The sequence below is a fragment of the Schistocerca serialis genome, chromosome 9, assembly GCF_023864345.2.
Source record: "Schistocerca serialis cubense isolate TAMUIC-IGC-003099 chromosome 9, iqSchSeri2.2, whole genome shotgun sequence".
NCBI classification, from domain to species: domain Eukaryota; kingdom Metazoa; phylum Arthropoda; class Insecta; order Orthoptera; family Acrididae; genus Schistocerca; species Schistocerca serialis.
The window spans coordinates 14,243,731-14,262,376 of record NC_064646.1 but is presented as its reverse complement, the minus strand read 5'-3'; the positions used below and the strand labels follow the sequence as shown (position 1 = coordinate 14,262,376).

The 18,646-nt window shown below is 40.8% G+C and overlaps 1 protein-coding gene across 1 annotated transcript in view; it reads left to right on the top strand.

Moving 5' to 3' along the window:
* Window positions 1–18,191, top strand: part of LOC126418954 (integrator complex subunit 2-like) — a 91,398-nt gene extending 73,207 nt beyond the window's left edge. Inside the window, 8 exon segments of the mRNA XM_050085996.1 lie at window positions 2,481–2,624; window positions 4,183–4,335; window positions 4,775–4,949; window positions 5,651–5,879; window positions 8,536–8,646; window positions 17,335–17,548; window positions 17,653–17,670; window positions 17,673–18,191. Coding sequence (XP_049941953.1) covers window positions 2,481–2,624; window positions 4,183–4,335; window positions 4,775–4,949; window positions 5,651–5,879; window positions 8,536–8,646; window positions 17,335–17,548; window positions 17,653–17,670; window positions 17,673–18,007 — 1,379 coding nt within the window. The 3' untranslated portion in view covers window positions 18,008–18,191.
* The last annotated feature ends 455 nt before the right edge of the window (window positions 18,192–18,646 follow it).

The window sequence follows — 18,646 nt, the reverse complement described above, 5'->3', positions numbered from 1 at the left end:
AGTATTTGGCTCTTTTCTCTCCACCCTGTAAAGCCTGCCACACCTGACAAGGCTCTCCTTTTAGCTGCGGAACAGGCATCAGTGAACACACAGCATCAGAGAAAGAGCTGTGATTGGACAATGACTACCCCCTTACCACTCAGCCCACTGAAACTTCAGTTACATAGCTTATTTAATTCAAGAATAGAAACGTTTTATATCGGAAATTATCAGTTTCTCTCTTCTCCTTGTTGATCCCCCTGGTCTCTCTCTCTCTCTCTCTCTCTCTCTCTCTCTCTCTCTCTCTCTCTCTCTCTCTCTCTCTCGAAGTTCATTCTGTCCATATTTTGAGGAAAGACATACTCTTTGCATAATGTGGTTAGAAATTGTACTAAATTATTGTTGTAAATACTTTCTGTAGATATTTTCTTGACATAACAGCTCTGTAGTAGTCAATCAGTAGAATTTGGTAAACAATGCATAGCTTGTAATCCGTCTTGTCATCTTAGCTCCCAAGTTTTAAATTGGTAGGACATCAGACTGCTAGTATTTTATGCCAGCCTTAGCGATCAAAGAATACTACAGTGCAGTAGTATTGTAGTAACTATTTGTGAATGGGTGGTTAACGAGTCACACTCACTTTGCTGATGGTTCATGCCTCCTGTAATGTTCAGGGACCTGACCTACCTTTACATGCTCAGCCAAATACTCCTGTTCCAACAGTAGGTGTTCCTGTAATTAATTAGTGTCTACAGGGCTGAGGGAAGGGAAACTTTGATATCACCCACACAAAGCTCTGATAAAACTGTGTATCTGTTGAGACCAGAACCAACATACGTAAGTGTGGGCTGCAGTGTTCCCTGTTTATACCTGCCCATATTGTAACATTAAATTAAGGATTGAGGAAAGACCTCATTCCACTACGCTGTATTTTAAAAGATGTACTTTATTCAGCACTACGAGTTTCGGGCATCACCCATTTTCAAGTGCTCTGTAACAGCTGTGGATGTGTTGTCGTTATCTTCTCGTACAAAAATTTGCTTGCCATGCATAATTGTGCACAGCATAGTCATCAGTGTGCATGATCTTGTCATGCATAGCTACAAAACACATCTGCATAAGGCAGTTTGTATGGGTCAGTAACAGAAACAAGTGTGTGTAGGTGCTTTTAGCTATGCAAGAGGCGATTATACACTGCACTATGGGCAATTATACATGGCATCCAATTTTTGTATCGCAAGAAGAGGGTGATGTTTCCACAGCTGTTATAGAAGCACTTGAGAATGGTCCATGCTCAAAACTAGAAATGCTGAAGAAAGTGCATTTCTACAGTGCAGCCCAGTGGAATGGTGTCTTTCCTCAAATTTATTATGGAGGCTGCAGTGCCCTCCCAGAAAGAAAGAAATTATTGATAGATACAATTTTGTATATAATAGGGATTTTCTGTCCTAATATTTGCAATTTATAATAATTGCATAACGCACAGTTCCTGTTCACAGATGCACGCATAACTGTTGCTACACGGATGGTGTAATGTCGACAAAGTGATAATGAAATGGATGATCAACTACTCATGAAATATTTGTGGTTAAGGTATACTTGATCTTATATTGAAATATCACATGAAGGCATTGAGTAGATGCATGCTGAGGTTTATTGAAAATGTTGCGGCATGGTTGATCGCCAGTCTCCACAACACGACACACATACTTGAAGGTCTACAATATTTTTGTAACAGTTCTCACACTCATTCCAGGTGGAGAGAACATTCCTGGTATTTCAAAATAACATAGTTTAGCAATATTGTAACCACATGGAAGGAATTTTGTTACACAGGTCATGTGAGCAGCCAACATGTCCAGCTGCCGCCATGTCCCAACATTCACTACTTTATAACTATAACTACTGCCTTTGACAGTTATGTTAGTGCTACCGATCGGAGCATCGCATCAGTATTGGCAGTGGGCAGCAATAAGAGAGTATGTTTGCATATGGATGAGCTCTTTGTGGTAAAGTGAGTTACACGGATGTATTCCTAATTTTTGATTAAAATTTGTTATTATTCGCTGCTTCAACCTCAAAACTGATTTCCTCCAATCAGAGCACTCAATACAAGGTCAGCTCATTTGTAGTGTGGTGTGTAATACACACATGTTCCATTACTGATGTTATGTGTTACAACCATTTGGTTATTGGATTTTTGTAAAATAATTATTGCATACTTCCATTAACATATAGTGAAGTGTAGTGATACAAGTTGCCCGTTACAAAGTATTACTGTACTGTGTTTTAATGGAAACAGAGTGAGACTCACAGAAGATGACACGTAGGTGTTGCAGTGTACCTCAACAACCAAAAGAGGGAAAAACATTTTATGTTTTGCAGATGGTGAATTTACAAAAATCTAGTTTATTTCAGCTAAAATTATTATCACCCATTAATAATGACTAGATTAGTTATAAAACTGTGTTTATCACAATTGTTTGTCTTTTTTGTTTCAGGCCTATTTTCTCCCTTGTTGAGATTACTTGCAACACACTTTCCTCACTTGTCTCTTGTTGATGACTGGCTTGATGAAGAACCAAGGGTGCATGTTACTGAGAGCCATGACCAGGCACCAGTCACAGTAGCTGCCATAGAAGAAGGCAGGTATTTTCATTAGGCACTAACAAGGAGTGGAAGTTCCATATTACGAATTTATTCATAAACTTCAATTAATATTTTCTCTAAGAAGCCACAATTGATGTTTTAAAGTATACATTAGCTACTTTCAAAATTTATGTTTTAGCAAACTGAGATAGCTCAGTTAAGTAGGTTCTATCCCCACATGTATAAATGATTGAAGAGTAGGGTTGTGGTTTTACTTACACATTATTATTTACAGTACTTGTATTGTACTTCAGCTAAGCATAGGCGGACGGCTGTAGAACTGATACCAAACCAAACTAAAATTTCAATTTTTGTGTGTGTGTGTGTGTGTGTGTGTGTGTGAGAGAGAGAGAGAGAGAGAGAGAGAGAGAGAGAGAGAGAGAGAGAGAGAGAGAGAGAGAGAGACTCACACTTCCACTATTCTGTGAGTTGTCTCTGTTACTCCTAAATCCTTTACAGTCTGTCAGATCTTTCCTTCCCATATATGTTAAGGAGAGGTGCCATGACAACACTGTCAGTCTGCTCACCCTAAGGGCAAATATATCTCTTCTGGAGACTGTATGTGATGAACAAATTTTACAGAGGGCAAGAATGTATAAAAATCTATAAAAAATTTTGCCAGGATTCAAAATGTCATATTTGACAAACCACAGTGCTTTGAACACCTAGCTGCTTCATCCTAACAAATCTGCGTTGGATGTATATGTGTTTCCTCAGGCCACTTCATGAACTGCGATAAAATGCAGATACTGGCTGCACCCTTAACCCGGTGGAGTTCTATGGTCTAGGAATCTGTGGGGAGCACATAATTGAAAATCAGCACAAATCACTCAATAGAGGATGGCTGCTGGACCTGATGGGATGCCTGTTAGATTGTGTTCTGAATATCCAAACGAGCATGTCTTTCAAACGCTGGAGATTTTAGATGAGAACTTCCTATCAAATAAACCCCCCACCACTACCACCACCTTGTACACCCCCCCCCCCCCCCCCCCACACACACACACACTCTTAACCCCTGTTAGATACCATTGATCCCCTTTCTTTCCCAAGTAGTAGAATTTAATTACGTATTTATTTGCACTTCATCAACTTTCCCACTTCCTTCTGTCTTCTGTGCACTGAACCTTGTGCACTGAACCTGATTCTTTGTTACCTTTGACTTCATATTCTCGCCATTGCTGTCTGATTCATATTTGCCTGCCCTAGTCCTTAAGATAAGGTGTGAGTGGTCTTTCCACCTCCCCCCCCCCCCCCTCCTGTTCACCTCCTCCCATTTCTTTGCAACCTGAAGAAAGAGTTCTGAAAGTTGTGATGACTATTTTATTCCTTAAATGTTTCTATCAGCCATACTAGCAATTTCAATTCCTACAGGTAAGTATTGGACAGTGATTCTTTCTCCTTGTAGTTTTAACAGCTTTATCAATTGAATTTTTCATTTGTTATCTTTTCATTATTACTTAAGATGGTAAACGCTTCAGCTTCATGTGTTATTACTATTAACCTTTTGCAGTGAGCAGTGCACTTAGTATCGTCTTTTTTCTTGTTCAACAGCATTCAGCCATATTTCCACATGTCCATCAAGAACTGCTCAATTGTTAAGACAGCTGTTAAATATGCCAGCAACTAGTGTATGGCCTTTTGCTGAAACCATCATAAGTTATTTCAAATCTTTGCTACATGAGAATGTACCTCGATATATACAAGGTAAGCATAAGAGAACCTTTTCTACTTTCATTTCTGAGCTGTGTGGCAAGGGAAGACTTCATTGTGAAGAGGTTGAATGAATAATTGGTATATAGGTAACAAGAAAGACAATACTCATTATTGTCTTGAGTTAGAAACTGACAGAAGCATGAAATTTGAGGAAGGAGTCTGTGTCCTTAGGTTTTAAAAACATATGAATATGTATGTCTGTTTTGAGAGTCTTGTTTGTTGGTGTTTACTATACCAGCAGAAATGTTTAGGTGTATTTTTCTATTGCAACACAAGATTTTGGTTGACTTGGAGAAATACTGTAGTCAGTCAATTCAGTAATCTGTAACTTTTTAACAAGCCATATTTGATCTATAACTTAGATTTAATGTGCTTTGTACTTTAATAATTTAGTAACGTTGCTATACATTTATGATTTTTTCTTATACAGAACTGTATAGAAGAGTATGGTTACAACTAAACACAGTATTGCCACGCTGTCTGTGGGTTATGACAATCAATGCCATCCTTCATGAGGACCCTGGAGTTAAGAAGGTATCTCTCACTCAGGAGAAGATTGTCATTAATCCCATACAGGTTTTAAGATGTGACAGAAGAGTTTTCAGGTATGCTCATTGATCATTTCATCCGTAAATTATTGTATGTATCTTATGGTTGATTACATTGAATAAAGCTATGAAATGGCCTTATGTGGGGACAAGGGGATGCAGAGTGAAAGACAAGTGAAAACATCTTTTTGATACAGTTAGTTTATGACATGACAGCTTTCTCACAAAGCCCTGCCTTTGAATAGGAAATTTTGTAACTGGCTACAGTATGCTGTTGTTTGTGGGAACACAGAACTGATGTTATACCTGGGTTGTTCACACAGAAATGTCCTAAGTGCTTCTGCTAAGGGAGCAGTGTTGGCACTAACATGGGCTGGGATACTGATAATCTGGGCTATGAGGGTAGGATGTTGGTGAGATAGGTGAAGCCTGGCAAAGGTTGTTTTCCAAGTTTTTCAAGGCCGTGAATGATATCGATAATGTTTCGAGAACTAGTCAAAGACCAGATTACAGTGAAGAGGGTTTCCAGTGTAATAGCATTTCTCAGTGCCATGTGGTAAAATGGCATGGGAAATCTGTCTCTGGCTCACTGAACAGGGTATTGACTTTCTATAAAGACTCTGACTAATGATTTCTTTTAGTGGGGCATGTTCTGTGATGTCTGAAATGATATTAATGTTAAGCTTTTACATACAGAAATTAAGCTATTGTTATAAACTGCTACCATATTTTGTGTTTTGGTTTTTATTTATGGGCAGATGTGCAAGCATGCTGGTAATTATACTACGAGTTCTTGAGGCATCACTGGCGGCTTCTCGAAATTACCTACAGCGGCACCTCCAGGACCAGGCACCTTCCATTAATACCTCATCCAGTGCCCTAGGTGACAATGAGCGGGAAGAGCTTCGAAAGGCACTTATTGCAACTCAAGATAGCCTTGCTGTGCAGATGTTGCTGGAGCCATGTCTTCCAACAGTTGATGACAGAGTATGTGTGTGATGTTTTTAAATTCTTATAAGATGTTAAAAGAAACAATGCTCTTTATATTTCATATCATGTAGAATACATTAAGGAAAAAATATTCCTTGAAATTTTGAACTGGGCATCTCTTTATCTAAAATTTGTGAGTAAATTTACAGAAACAAAGTGATGTGGTCACAATGTTTTGTTTTATTTTCTATCACGCGTAATTTGTGAGTCTCATTTTCTTCTTTCATTCTTTGTTGATTAGATTTTTAGCATCTAGAACATCCTTTGGCAGTCATATGGTAGTCAGTGATCTCGGTCTCTGACCTGATGTGTAGTGTTTGTCCATGTACTGTGATTGCTTGATTTAGTTGACAGGGAATTTCTTGTGGCAGGTAGAGAACTGATTATCTGTTATTTTTACATCATGGTCATCAGTCCATGAGAATTTTTCTGTTGCATATTATGTATGATAGTGAAGTGATCTTAACTGTAAGTAGATAGTCATAAAATTATTCTGATGCCTTCATCTGTACAGTTTCCTTGTATGATGAAATCATCTGTTTGTAGCCATAATGCTGATGTAAAAAATAGCCTTTACATGAACTGTGTAGGGCATAAAGTATGGATATATAAAAATTATTGAAAAAAACTTAGTAAAGCACTAAAAACAAAAATATGATAGTAGAAATGGAAAGCATTATACTGTTGAGTTGCCAGTCATCAAATAAATATATAAAAAAAGGAAATAAAAGAGAGAGGCAAAAATAAGTAGGGAGCAGTAAGTGGTTGGTGGTGTGAAATGCAGGTTTTAAGGTAATATCTTGGTACTGTGTTGTTTGTTGTCAAGATCATTTCTCAAAACAGTGTAACATATTCACAGAATTGTTCTGCCATCTCATGAAAAATGAAAGATAAAGCCATTTGAGGCATGTATCATAAAGGGCGGTTACTATGCTTATAAGTTATTTTACAACACAGTTTGTTTAATGTATCTCATCCCATTTAGCTCTTTTTGTCCATGATACCCAGAAATTAGTTGATATAGGCATCCAGGTAGATGCCATGTTTGCTGAGTTCCAGAAGGCATTCGGCACAGTGGGGGACAGTAAAGTGCTGCTTGTGGGAGCATACAGGGAGGTGGTGGGGACAGAGAAGGGCAACTAATTGCAGACAGGAAGCTAGACAGGCTGCCCCCTACCCTTTTTTCCCCCTCTTCCCTTCCTATTCCACTCCCTCCCCCCCCCCCCCTCCTGCCAAAATCCACCCATCCCTGTCCAACCTGCTGCATCTAGTTGCCCTGTCCTGTCCCCACAACTCCCTGTATTTTCCCACAAGCAGCACTTTACTCCCCCCCCTCCCTCCCTACACCCCTACCCTGCTATCCCTCACCCTCCCTACCCCCAGGCTCCTCCTTACCACCACCACCTACGGTACTTCTCCCATCACCTGCAGTTGCTCACAGTTTGGCATCGATATCCAGAGACAGTAATCATTTGTGTGTGTGAATTGTGCTTACGTGAATGTGTATGTGTGTTGTCTACTTCAGAAGGATGCCTTTTAGCCGAAAGCTCACTTGTTCAGCTGTTTTTTTTGTTGTGCCTATCTGCAACTCAACATCTCCACTATATGGCCAGTAGCAGTCGTTTGCATAATATTGTCATTATAATGAAAGGAGGGACGGGGGATTGGGGGGGGGGGGGGGGGTAAGAGAGAGAGAGAGAGAGATAGATTGCTGAACAATCAGTGGAAGCAGTTACTTATGTGAAATATCTAGGAGGATGCGCACAGAGTAATTTGAAGTGGAGTAACCACATAAAATCAATACCAGGGAAGGCTGATGCCAGAGAGATTCACTGGAAGAAACCTCAGGAAGTGTAGTCTTTCAACAAAAGAGGTAGCTTACAAAACACTCATTTGACCAGTACTTGAAAATTGCTCATCAGTTTGAGATTTGTGTCTGATAGGATTCACAGGGGAAATAGAGAATATCTGACGATGGATAGCGCGTTCCGTTACAGGCTCGTTTAAAAAGTGTGAAACACAGAGATACTCAGCAAACTCCCATGGCAGACACTACAAGAAAGGTATTTTGCATCATAGTATGATGGACTTCTAAGAGCCAACCAATATATTGCTCCCCCCCACATAAATCTCGCAGTAAGACCATGAAGATAAAAGTAGAGAGATTTGAGCCCACACAGAGGCTTACCAGCAGTCATACTTTCCACAAACCATTTGCAACTGGAAGAGGAAAAGGAGGAAGTGATACTGAGATTCAAAATACATGCCATCATACACTGTAAGATGCCTTGCGGAGTATAGATATAAACTCACCTTACAGCATTTGTATCTTTAGTTCAGGACCACACTGTGTAAGTATAGCACCTCTGCATGCATGTTGTTTTGAGCACAAAAAGGCGAATAACATGTTTAAACTAAGAGAGAAAACTTATGCACATTAATAAAATGAAACACAATATTTGCTTTTGATATGCAGTGATCAATGATTAAAAAATGACAACAGTGAATGTCAGTTTGTAAATATATTTAACATCTAACCCTCCAATAAATAGTTCTGTTGTAATTAAAATGTAGTGTTTTGATTTTCATTTTCAAGTCTGCAAATAGTAGTTTTTGTACACAGTTATCAGTAATTTTGTATTATGTTCTGCAGGAGAAACCTGGACATTTATGGGCACTGAGGGAAGTAAGGAGCCTCATCTGCTCATTTCTGCATCAGATGTTCATTGCAGATCCATCTCTCGCAAAACTTGTGCATTACCAGGTACTTATAAAAGTTTATAATCTAGCAATTAAGGTAGTATTAATTCAGTTTTTATGACAAAGAATCCGAAAAAATCTTCATAGTGGCCTACATCATTAAAGAATTATGTTAAGAATTGGCAGCCATCAGAGTTGCATAATACCCCAAAGAAAATTGTTTCATAATCTTCAAAGTACATTCTACATTCCCTTCATATTCCATAATATATTATGAGATAAGCAAATTAAGAAATCATAAACTGTAAGGTTGATTTGTTGTGAGCACAACAATGGTAGTGGTTGTGATCATCAAAACTACCAACCAATATCCTGGACATCCATTTGTTACAGAATCTTAGAACATATTCTGAGCTCAAATGTAATGACCCCTAGGGGGCTCACAGCTCTTTTGTGAGTACGAGCATGGGACCCAAATTCACTGCAGTACTTCTGTTCCTGTGCTGCAATTTTACTCTCTGCCTATATCTTTTCTCCAATGTCCTCTCTAGGATAGATTTCCTGCTGTCAACCTAGTTTGCTTGTTGGTAACCAAATCTGGCTTCTCCCACTTTGTTCCCTTGTGTTACACCACACCTTTCAGTTAATTTATGTTCAGTCCAGACATCTGGGCTTACCCCCAGATTTTTCAAAAAAATTTATAGATAGTGTGTGTCTTGCAGGGAAGGTCGCCCTATAGGTACCATGGTAGTCAGTTCATTTGGTGTTCATCAGGTACTTTTACGGTGATAGCCTCCTGACCACGCAGGGATTGCACTGTTGATGCCTGTCCATTTGGGGGAACTGGGACTCCAGGCACTGGCCATTGTGCAAAGTGGCATAAACCGAATGGAAGAGCACTTGTTCAGGGTAGACAACATCAGGGGGGATATTTGGCATGATGAAATGATCAAAGCTATCAGCCAGTGGCTGCAAGGCCCTGACTGTCTCTTCAGACTGACTGCAATTTAGTGCCATTCGGTATGACACTAGGAAGGTAAACAGAACCAATCAGCTAGTAGAAAGTTATTCTCCTCAGTTTCTTCTTTGCACCCAATTGGATGGAGTGTCAAGTTTTTTGTGGAGTCAAATCCTACCCAATTCCAGTTGGTACTCTCTTTTAAGTAATTTGTTGATGTACCTGGTACCATCACAAACCAAAAGAACATCAACACTGTCAGGGATTGACTTTTCACAAAGATCTAATGCTCCAGCAGGTGAACTACGCAAACACTTGGGAGAGGCGAGTGATACTCTTTGTATGTCATGTATGTCAAGGCCTGCTAGACGCCAAGGCAGACAGTGACACTTTCATCCTTGATTTTGGATTTTCTTTCAGAAAAGGTCCATTTCATATGTTACCACTCACTGTGAAGCCATATTTTCCATCCCCAATGTGGTGTTTTAAATGCCAGTGTCTTGTATATTTATCTTCCCAGTGTACATGCAACCCAATTTGTGGACACTATGGCTGGCCACTTCACAAAAATTCTCCACGTGTAGTACCACTGTGGAAATGACCACCTTCCCCAATCCCCAAAATGTGCTAACCTACTCAAGAAACACAAAACCTAGGCAGTCTCTCATAGTTTGAAGCTCAGGGAAAATATGTCTTTTGTACCCAGTGTCAGTGGATCGACCTTTTCTGTCACTGTGGCCAGGTCCTCATCAGTACCTGCTGTCATTACTCCCTCATCATTGACATCTGCTAGTAGTGAAAAGAAAAAAATCCTCCCATGTGGGCGATAGGCTCTCCCCTCTGATAGTTCCTGCTGCACCATCTTTGGGAATGGGCTCCTGCACCTGGCCAAAGAAGCAGCTTCTTCCTGCTTCTACCAGTGACAGGGCTCCCTCTTGGTAGCCCTCTCACCAGAAAGTCACAGATCAGAGGCCCAACACCAGCCAGTGGCTGAAGGAGACTTGGTCCTAGGGCTACCCAGTCTTCATCTATTCCTACACCCACAGTAGATAAGGAGAAGAAACCTGGCGTGACCCTGAAGGCACCAGATCCTCCCATGTTGTCAGACTGAATCATTGTTCATGATGATTGTTCTATCCCCATAGATGACAGACAGTGATGTAGGACAGTGTTCTGCACTGGCCTCTTCCCGCCAATGTAGAGCGCTCTCAACATGATGATCCACTGAGACTGCAATGGATATGTCACCTTCCAGAGCCACAACTAGTTTGATAGTATTGTGCAATCTGTGTTGCTCTGCAGGAAACACACCTCACTGATGACCATTCTCCATTTCTTTGAGCTTACTGTGCTCTCTGTTGGAAACCTACTGGCCTTGAGAGAACACTGGGAGAGGTCTGGACATTGGTTTGCGCAGTTGTCGCCAGTGAGTGGATTCCCCTCCATACCTTGTGGGAAGTAATAGGAGTGCAAGTGTTAATAACCCCAGCGATCTCCATTTGTAACATTTACTTATCTGCCTCCCCCCCCCCCCTCCTCCTCCTCCTCCTCCTCCTCCTCCTCCTCCTCCTCCTCCTCCTCCTCCTCCTCCTCCTCCAGGCACAAGCCACTTACAGATCTTAAGATGACCACCTTAATCAAAGAACTACCCCCCCCCCCCCCCCTCCCGCTCCAACCCTTCCATTTTCTCCTACTTGGGGATTTCAGTGCACATCACTTCATCTTCATCTGGTAGGTGTCTTCTGATTGGCGAGCTTCATTCCAATCTCGGCCTGTTTCTCCTCAGTGATGGTCCTCCTATCCACTTGCTGTTCAAGGCAACTTTCCATCATAATCAGAATAACAGGCACTGGAGTAATATCATATTTCTGTTCACATCAGTTCTTACAAGGGTTGTACCCCTTGTCATGATGATGAAGGCTGAAACATCCTACCCCCTAGCTGAAGCAAAGTGGCAGTTTATGCTGCTGGTTTTTCTAACAGGAAGCAGAACTTAAAGCCATGACATTTTTCCGAATGCAGAATTGCCAAACTTGAGAAGAGAGAAACAGTATTATAAAAATAAGCATTCTATTGTAACTGATGCTTACCCGTAGAGGCCAATTGGTCAATTGTAAGTATACAGAGTCTCACTGCAGTAACACTGAATTAAAAGTTCTCAGGTTTCCAGCAGTGTCAAGCAATTAAAATTGCATGAGCTTTCATCTAAGTACTCCTTGTACGTTGTTAAGTCATACCACTTGACAATGGCTCAGGCAATTTTAGTTACTTGACACGGTTGGAAACCCAAGAACTTTTTATTCGATTGGTCAACTGATTCAGAAAAGTCTGTAGTGGAGACACTTAGCATGAGAAGCTATCACTGCTGCCCCTCTACCTGCAGCAAAGGAATTCCCTTCTCTTTCAGATGTCCCCTGTACAAAACAGTTTGATTTATTATTTAACAATAACAGAAATAGGTAAAGGCAACCACTTATCTACGGAGGATTGATGCATGGCATACAGAGAAACATGTAACACAGAGCAGTTAACACTGGCTTTCGAGCTCTTGCTCCATTTCTAGTAGCAGTACACACACACACACACACACACACACACACACACACACACACACACACACACACACACAGAGTAATATAAACACTTGGTAGCAGGGAGAATAATTACTTAATATTATTCATTGCAGATAGTTGTCTGTGTGGATGGAGGTGGAGACGGTAGGGAAGGACACACGAGGGAAAGAGAGAGTGGCAAGGTAGTGTGAGGCATGTCTTTCACCAGCTGACTTAGCAGCTGCACAACAAGACAAAAAAAGCTCAGAAGGTAGAGCATATAAGGGATAGAGAGAGGGTTAGGGAGCAGGGAGGGCAGAGAGTAAGGGAGAGTGGAACAAAAAATGGGTGACAGGTCTGCTTAGTTGAGAGAAACTAGTGCTGGAAGGGAATATACAAATGGCTCATGTTGTGAAGCAGCTGTTGTTTTTAGTGTTATGGTGTGCAGGATGTTCAGCAAGTGGATGGTCAAGTTTGCTAGTTTGGCAGTGGCCATTCAAGCCCACATAGAATGCTGTACAATAATTGCAGCATGATGGAGCTGTAACATGGCTGCTTTCACAGATGGCCATGCCTTTTATTGGGTAGGTGACGCCTGTGACTAGACTGCAGTAGGAGGTGGTGGGCGAGTGTATGAGACAAGGCATCCACCTGGCCCAGCCACAAGGGAATGATGACCCATGGGGTGCTGGATTGGGAGCAGAATTAGAGTAGGGGTGATGGACAAGGGGATTCTGTTGGTTGGTTGGGTGGGCAGCATGTGACCTTACAAGAGCCTTTCTTGAAAAGACAACATCCTATCCAACTCATCCAGAAACAGATCCTCATCTAGAAATAGATCTCCTGTGCCAGCCGTGTTTACCAGCCACCAATCAGCACTCCTATAATCAACCATGGTCACCCTGGCCTCAAAAGCTTAACCACATCCTTCACCAGGGCTTTATTTACATCTCGCTGTACCCTGAGATGAGGGATGTTGTTGTCGTGGTCTTCAGTCCAAAGACTGGTTTGATGCAGCTCTCCATGCTGCTTTACACTGTGCAAGCCTCTTAATCTCCGAATAACTACTGCAACCTACATCTTCCTGAATCTGGTTAATGCATTCATCTCTTGATCTCTCTCTTCGAGTTTGACCCCACACACTTCCCTCCAGTACTAAACTGGTGACCCCTTGATGTCTCGGAACATGTCCTATCAACTGATCCCTTCTTTTGCTCAAATTTCTTGTCTCCCCAATTCTGTTCAGGATTTCCTCATTAGTTCTGTGATTGACCCATTTAATCTTCAGAATTCTTCTGTATCACCACATTTCGAAAGCTTCTATTCTCTTTTTATCTAAACTGTTCATCATTCATGTTTCACTTCCATATATTGCTACACTCCAGACACGTATATCTATATTTAATGTGAACAAATTTCCCTTCTTCAGAAATGCTTTTCTTGTCATTGTGTCTGCACTTTATAATCTCTCTGCTTCGGCCATCATCAGCTATTTTGCTGCCCAAATAGCAAAACTCGTCTATGACTTTTGTCTCATTTTCTCAACTGATTTTCTTTTAGCATCACATGATTTAATTTGACTACATTCAATTATCATTGTTTTGCTTTTGTTGATGTTCATCTTATATCCTCCTTTCAAGACACTGTCCATTCTGTTCAACTGTTCTTCCAAGTCCTTTGGTGCCTCTGAAAGAATTACAATGCCATCGGCAAACCTCATAAGTTTCTCACTCCCTTTTCAATCACTGCCTCCCTTTCATGCCCCTCTACTCTTACAACTGCCCTCTGGTTTCTGTACAAGTTGTAAATAGCCTTTCACTTACTTATATTATCCCTGCTACCATCAGAATTTCAAAGAGAGTATTGCAGTCAATATTGTCAATAGCTTTCTCCAAATCTACAAATGCTATAGATGTAGGTTTGCGTTTCCTTAACCTGTCTTCTAAGGTAAGTTGTAGGGTCACCATTGTGTAACGTGTTCCTACATTTCTCTGGAATCCAAACTGATCTTCTCCAAGGTTGAATTCTATCAGTTTTTCCATTCTTCCGTAAAGAATTTGTGTTAGTATTTTGCAACCATGACTTATCAAATTGATAGTTCAATAATTTTCGCACTGTCAACAAGTGCTTTCTTTTGAATTGGAATTACTATGTTCTTTGTGAAGTGTGGGGGCTTTTCGCCTGTCTCATACATCTTGCTCACCAGGTGGTAGAGTTTTGTCAGGGCTGACTCTCCCAAGGCTATCAGCAGTTCTGACAGAATATCATCTACTCCTGGGGCCTTGTTTCAGTTCAGGTCTTTCAGTGCTTTGTCAACTTCTTCTTACAGTATCATATCTCCCATCTCATCTTCATCTAAGCCCACTTGCACCTTCCTATAATATTGCTTTCAAGTTGTAAAGACCCTCTGTATTTTCCTTCCACCCAGTTTCCTCAATTTTAACCTAGAGTTTGTAAACAATAAATTATGACCACAGCCCACATCTGCTCCTGGAAAGTCTTATAATTTCAAATCTGGTTCCTAAATCTCTGTCTAACTATTATATAATCAATCTTAAACATTCCGATGCCTCCAGATCTTCCATGTAAGCAGCCTTCTTTTATGATTCTTAAACCAAATGTTAACAATGATTAAATTATGCTCAGTGCAAAATTCTACTGGGCGGCTTCCTCTTTCAATCCTTTCCCCAGTCCATATTCATCTATTATTTTTCCTTCTCTTCCTTTTCCTGCTATCGAATTCCAGTCCCCAATCACAGTTAAATTTTTGTCTCCTTTAACTATCTGAATATTTTCTGTCACCTCATCATACAGTTCTTCAATCTCTTCAACACGTGTGGAGCTAGTTGGCATGTAAACTTGTATTACTGCAATGCTAGGTGTGGGCTTGGTATCTACCTTGCCTATGATAATATGTTCACTGTGCTGTTCCTGGAAGATTATCTGCATTCCTATTTTCTTATTCATTATTAAACCCACTGATGCATTACGCCTAACTGACTTTATTATACCCTGTATTAAATTGACCATAAGTCCTGTTCCTGCTGCCACTGAACGTCACTAATTCCCACTATATCTAACTTCAACCTACCTTTTTTAATTTTCTAACCTACCTGCTCATTTAAGGTATCTAACATTCCATGCTCCAATCAGTAGAATGCCAGTTTTGTTTCTCCTGATGACGACATCCTCCTGAGTAGTCACCACCCAGAGATCTGAATGCAGGACTATTTTACCTCCAGAATATTTTACCCAACAGGACACCATCATCATTTAACCATACAGCAGAGCTGTATGCCATTGGGAAAAATTATGGCTGTAGTTTCCCCTTGCTTGTAATTATTTGCAGTACCAATCCAGCAAGGCCTTTTTGGTTAATGTTACAAGGCCAGATCAGTCAATGATCCGGACTGTTGCCCTGCAGCTACTGAAAAGGCTGCTGTCCATCTTCAGGAACCACACGTTTGTCTGGCCTCTCAACAGATACTCCTCTATTGTGGTTGCACCTACGGTACGGCTATCTGTATTGCTGAGGCATGCAAGCCCCAATATCCTACCCATATCACCCAAAGTAGTGTTCTGCCACTCACCCACCCAACCTACAGAATATCATGGTCCACCCCTACTCCAATTCTGCCCCCAATACTGCACCCTATGGGTCATTCCCTTGGTGTTGACCCATGTGCAAGACTTGTCCCCTACATCCACCTACAACCCCCTACCTCAGTCCAGTCACAGACATCTCCTACCTGATAGAAGGCAGGGCCACATGTGAAAATATGTGTTATAGATCAGTTATGTTGCAATTACTGTATAACATTCAGTCTGTGTGGTCATGACAAGTAACAAACTGTCCACTCGCAAGAATGGCTACCACCAAATAGGGGCAAATGGCAAACTTTACATCCTGTTGCCAAACACTCCGCACACCACAATGTTAAGGACTTAAAAAAAGCTGCTTCACTACATGGACCATTTGGATACTTCCTTCCAGCACAAGTTTCTAAAGACTTTGCAGGTGGGAATTCTCTCTCCAGGATATCCTGCACTCTCACAATAGTCCTGGTCTAAACATCTGCTTAACTTGTTTCCCACTGCTTCACCTTACCTTTTCCCTTCTCCCTGCTGTCCACACCATCCTTCCCCATCCAGACTGTGTTGTGCCTTCTCCCACCACTCTTCCTCCACCCCCTCATGTGGACTCTCTCTCTCTCTCTCTCTCTCTCTCTCTCTCTCTCTCTCTCTCTCTCTCTCTCTCCCCCCCCTCACCCCCTTTCTCTCTCTCTCTCTCTGTCTCTCTCTCTCTCTCTGTCTCTCATCTCTCTCTCTCTCTCTCTCTCTCTCTCTCTCTCTCTCTCTCTCCCTTCCCTCTCTCTCTCTCCCTCCCTCCCTACTCCCTTTTTTCCCGTGCCTCTCCCCCTATTTTTTGACCCTCTCCCTTTCTCTCTCCACTCCCTGTCTCCTTGACCACTGCCTCCCTCTCCTTCCTCCCCTTGTGTCTCTCTATCCCTTGTATGCTCTACCCTCTGAACCTCTTTTGTCCTGTTGTGCAGCCACTAAGTCATCTGGCAAAATATCTGCCTCACATTCCCTACCCTGCTACCCCCTCCTTGCCCTGTGTGTACTTCCTTCCCTGCCCCCTGCCCACCTCCATCTACCCAGGCAACTATCTTTGATGATCAACATTAAATAATCAATCTAACTGCTAATGAATGTGTGTGTGTACTCGCACTAAAAAAGAGCTTGTAAGTTAGTGTTAACTATTTTCTGTTACATGTTTCTGGTGCCATACATGAATTGTTTGTAGGTAAGTGGTTACCTTTCCCGTATTTTATGTATGATTCAGTATTTGGGATCAAAATGTTAACAACTGAATTTGCTTTGCTAACTTCAGTTTTTTCCCCTCCATAGTTATATAAAAACAAATCAACTCGTAAAAAGTGCTTAACTTATTACTCTCTTGGATTAGCCAGCTTTAATCTAAGTCATGTTCCACTGTAGCATTTTCATGTAACTGTATAACATCTTCTCAATATTGTTTTCTTTTTAAACTCTCCCTTACCTCTCCCTGCAAATACAACTATGTGCAGAAAGGTTAATGTAGCATAATCTCTGGTTCGCATTTGTAATTTTACTCCTCAACTGTTTTGTTGTAAAAATCTTTTTCCTTTACCCCTTGCACTTTCTAAATTGAGATAGCAAAATTTATATTTAGTGTTTAATGTCTCCCATCCTTTTGCAGGGCTACAACCGGGACTTGCTGCCGGTTACAGTACCCGGAATACCATCTATGCATATCTGCCTAGACTTTATTCCTGAGTTTCTAAGTCAACCATCTCTGGAGAAGCAAGTGTTTGCTGTTGATTTGGTATCCCATCTAGTTATTCAGTATGCATTACCAAAGTCCTTAAGTGTTGCACGTCTTGCTATCAATACATTATCAACTTTGCTTGGAGGTAAGATTTATTATGTTACTCATATGTTCACAGTTAACTGTCTAATTGATGAGTAGTAGGTTTTCATGACAATATTCTAATCATAATGGTTTCTTTTTCAATAGTTCTGCCAAGTGTCTTACGAATCAGCTCTTCCTGCCAGTCTTACCAGCATTGGTTCGAATTTGTGAAGCATTTCCTCCTCTTGTGGATGACACTGTCTCCCTTCTGATGCAGTTGGGGCGTATATGTGCTTCTGAAGCATCTCTCTCCTACCCACGGGACGTCTGTGTTGGACAGTGGTCAATGTTATGTGAAGAAGATAAAGCAAGAACGCAAGCAAACGATAAGCTCTGTGTTGAAGTTAAACATACTTTTGACAGCATACTGAAGACGAGCAGTTCTCAAAACAAAAAATTATTAGTGTTATGGATGTGTAAGAAAGTGATAACATTGTACCTGATCAGCTGGTATATGTAGTATTTGTCTTCCCTTCCTCCACTTTTTGATAAGAGAGAGTGTTTTAATTCACCAAATACAGGAGTGGAAACTGAGAAATAATGTTAGTTTTCATTGCTGACGATTTCTTTATGTATTTTAAAGAAGCACAGAATATGTATTTAACAACTTTTGTAAATAAAATTATGGACACTATGCTGATAAATTTAATTTCTGTAAGTTGTTTTAATAAGTTAGCTCCATGGAAGAACATTTTCCAAAAGCTTGTGAAGATTCCAATCTTATTTGTGTGTTAGTTGACTTCTCAACTATATGGTAAGTGGTGATAACCTTTACTCCTTTTATTGTTTACTTTACTGCGTACTACGTACTTTTTGGATTGTTACTTTTATGTTTACTTATATGAATACTAATAAATCTCTCTCTCTCTCTCATCTCTCTCTCTCTCTGTGTGTGTGTGTGTGTGTGTGTGTGTGTGTGTGTGTGTAGCAGGTCTACACTACAGTAAGTTGATTCCTTGATGAAACTTTGCAGGTGTAATTAATGAAGATGGTAAGACAATACTAGATTTGATTTAAGCTCATGACCTAGTTATCAAAAACATGTTTTTCAAGAAGGGAGTCTTCCACATTTGGACACAAAAAAAAAATGACTCTGAGC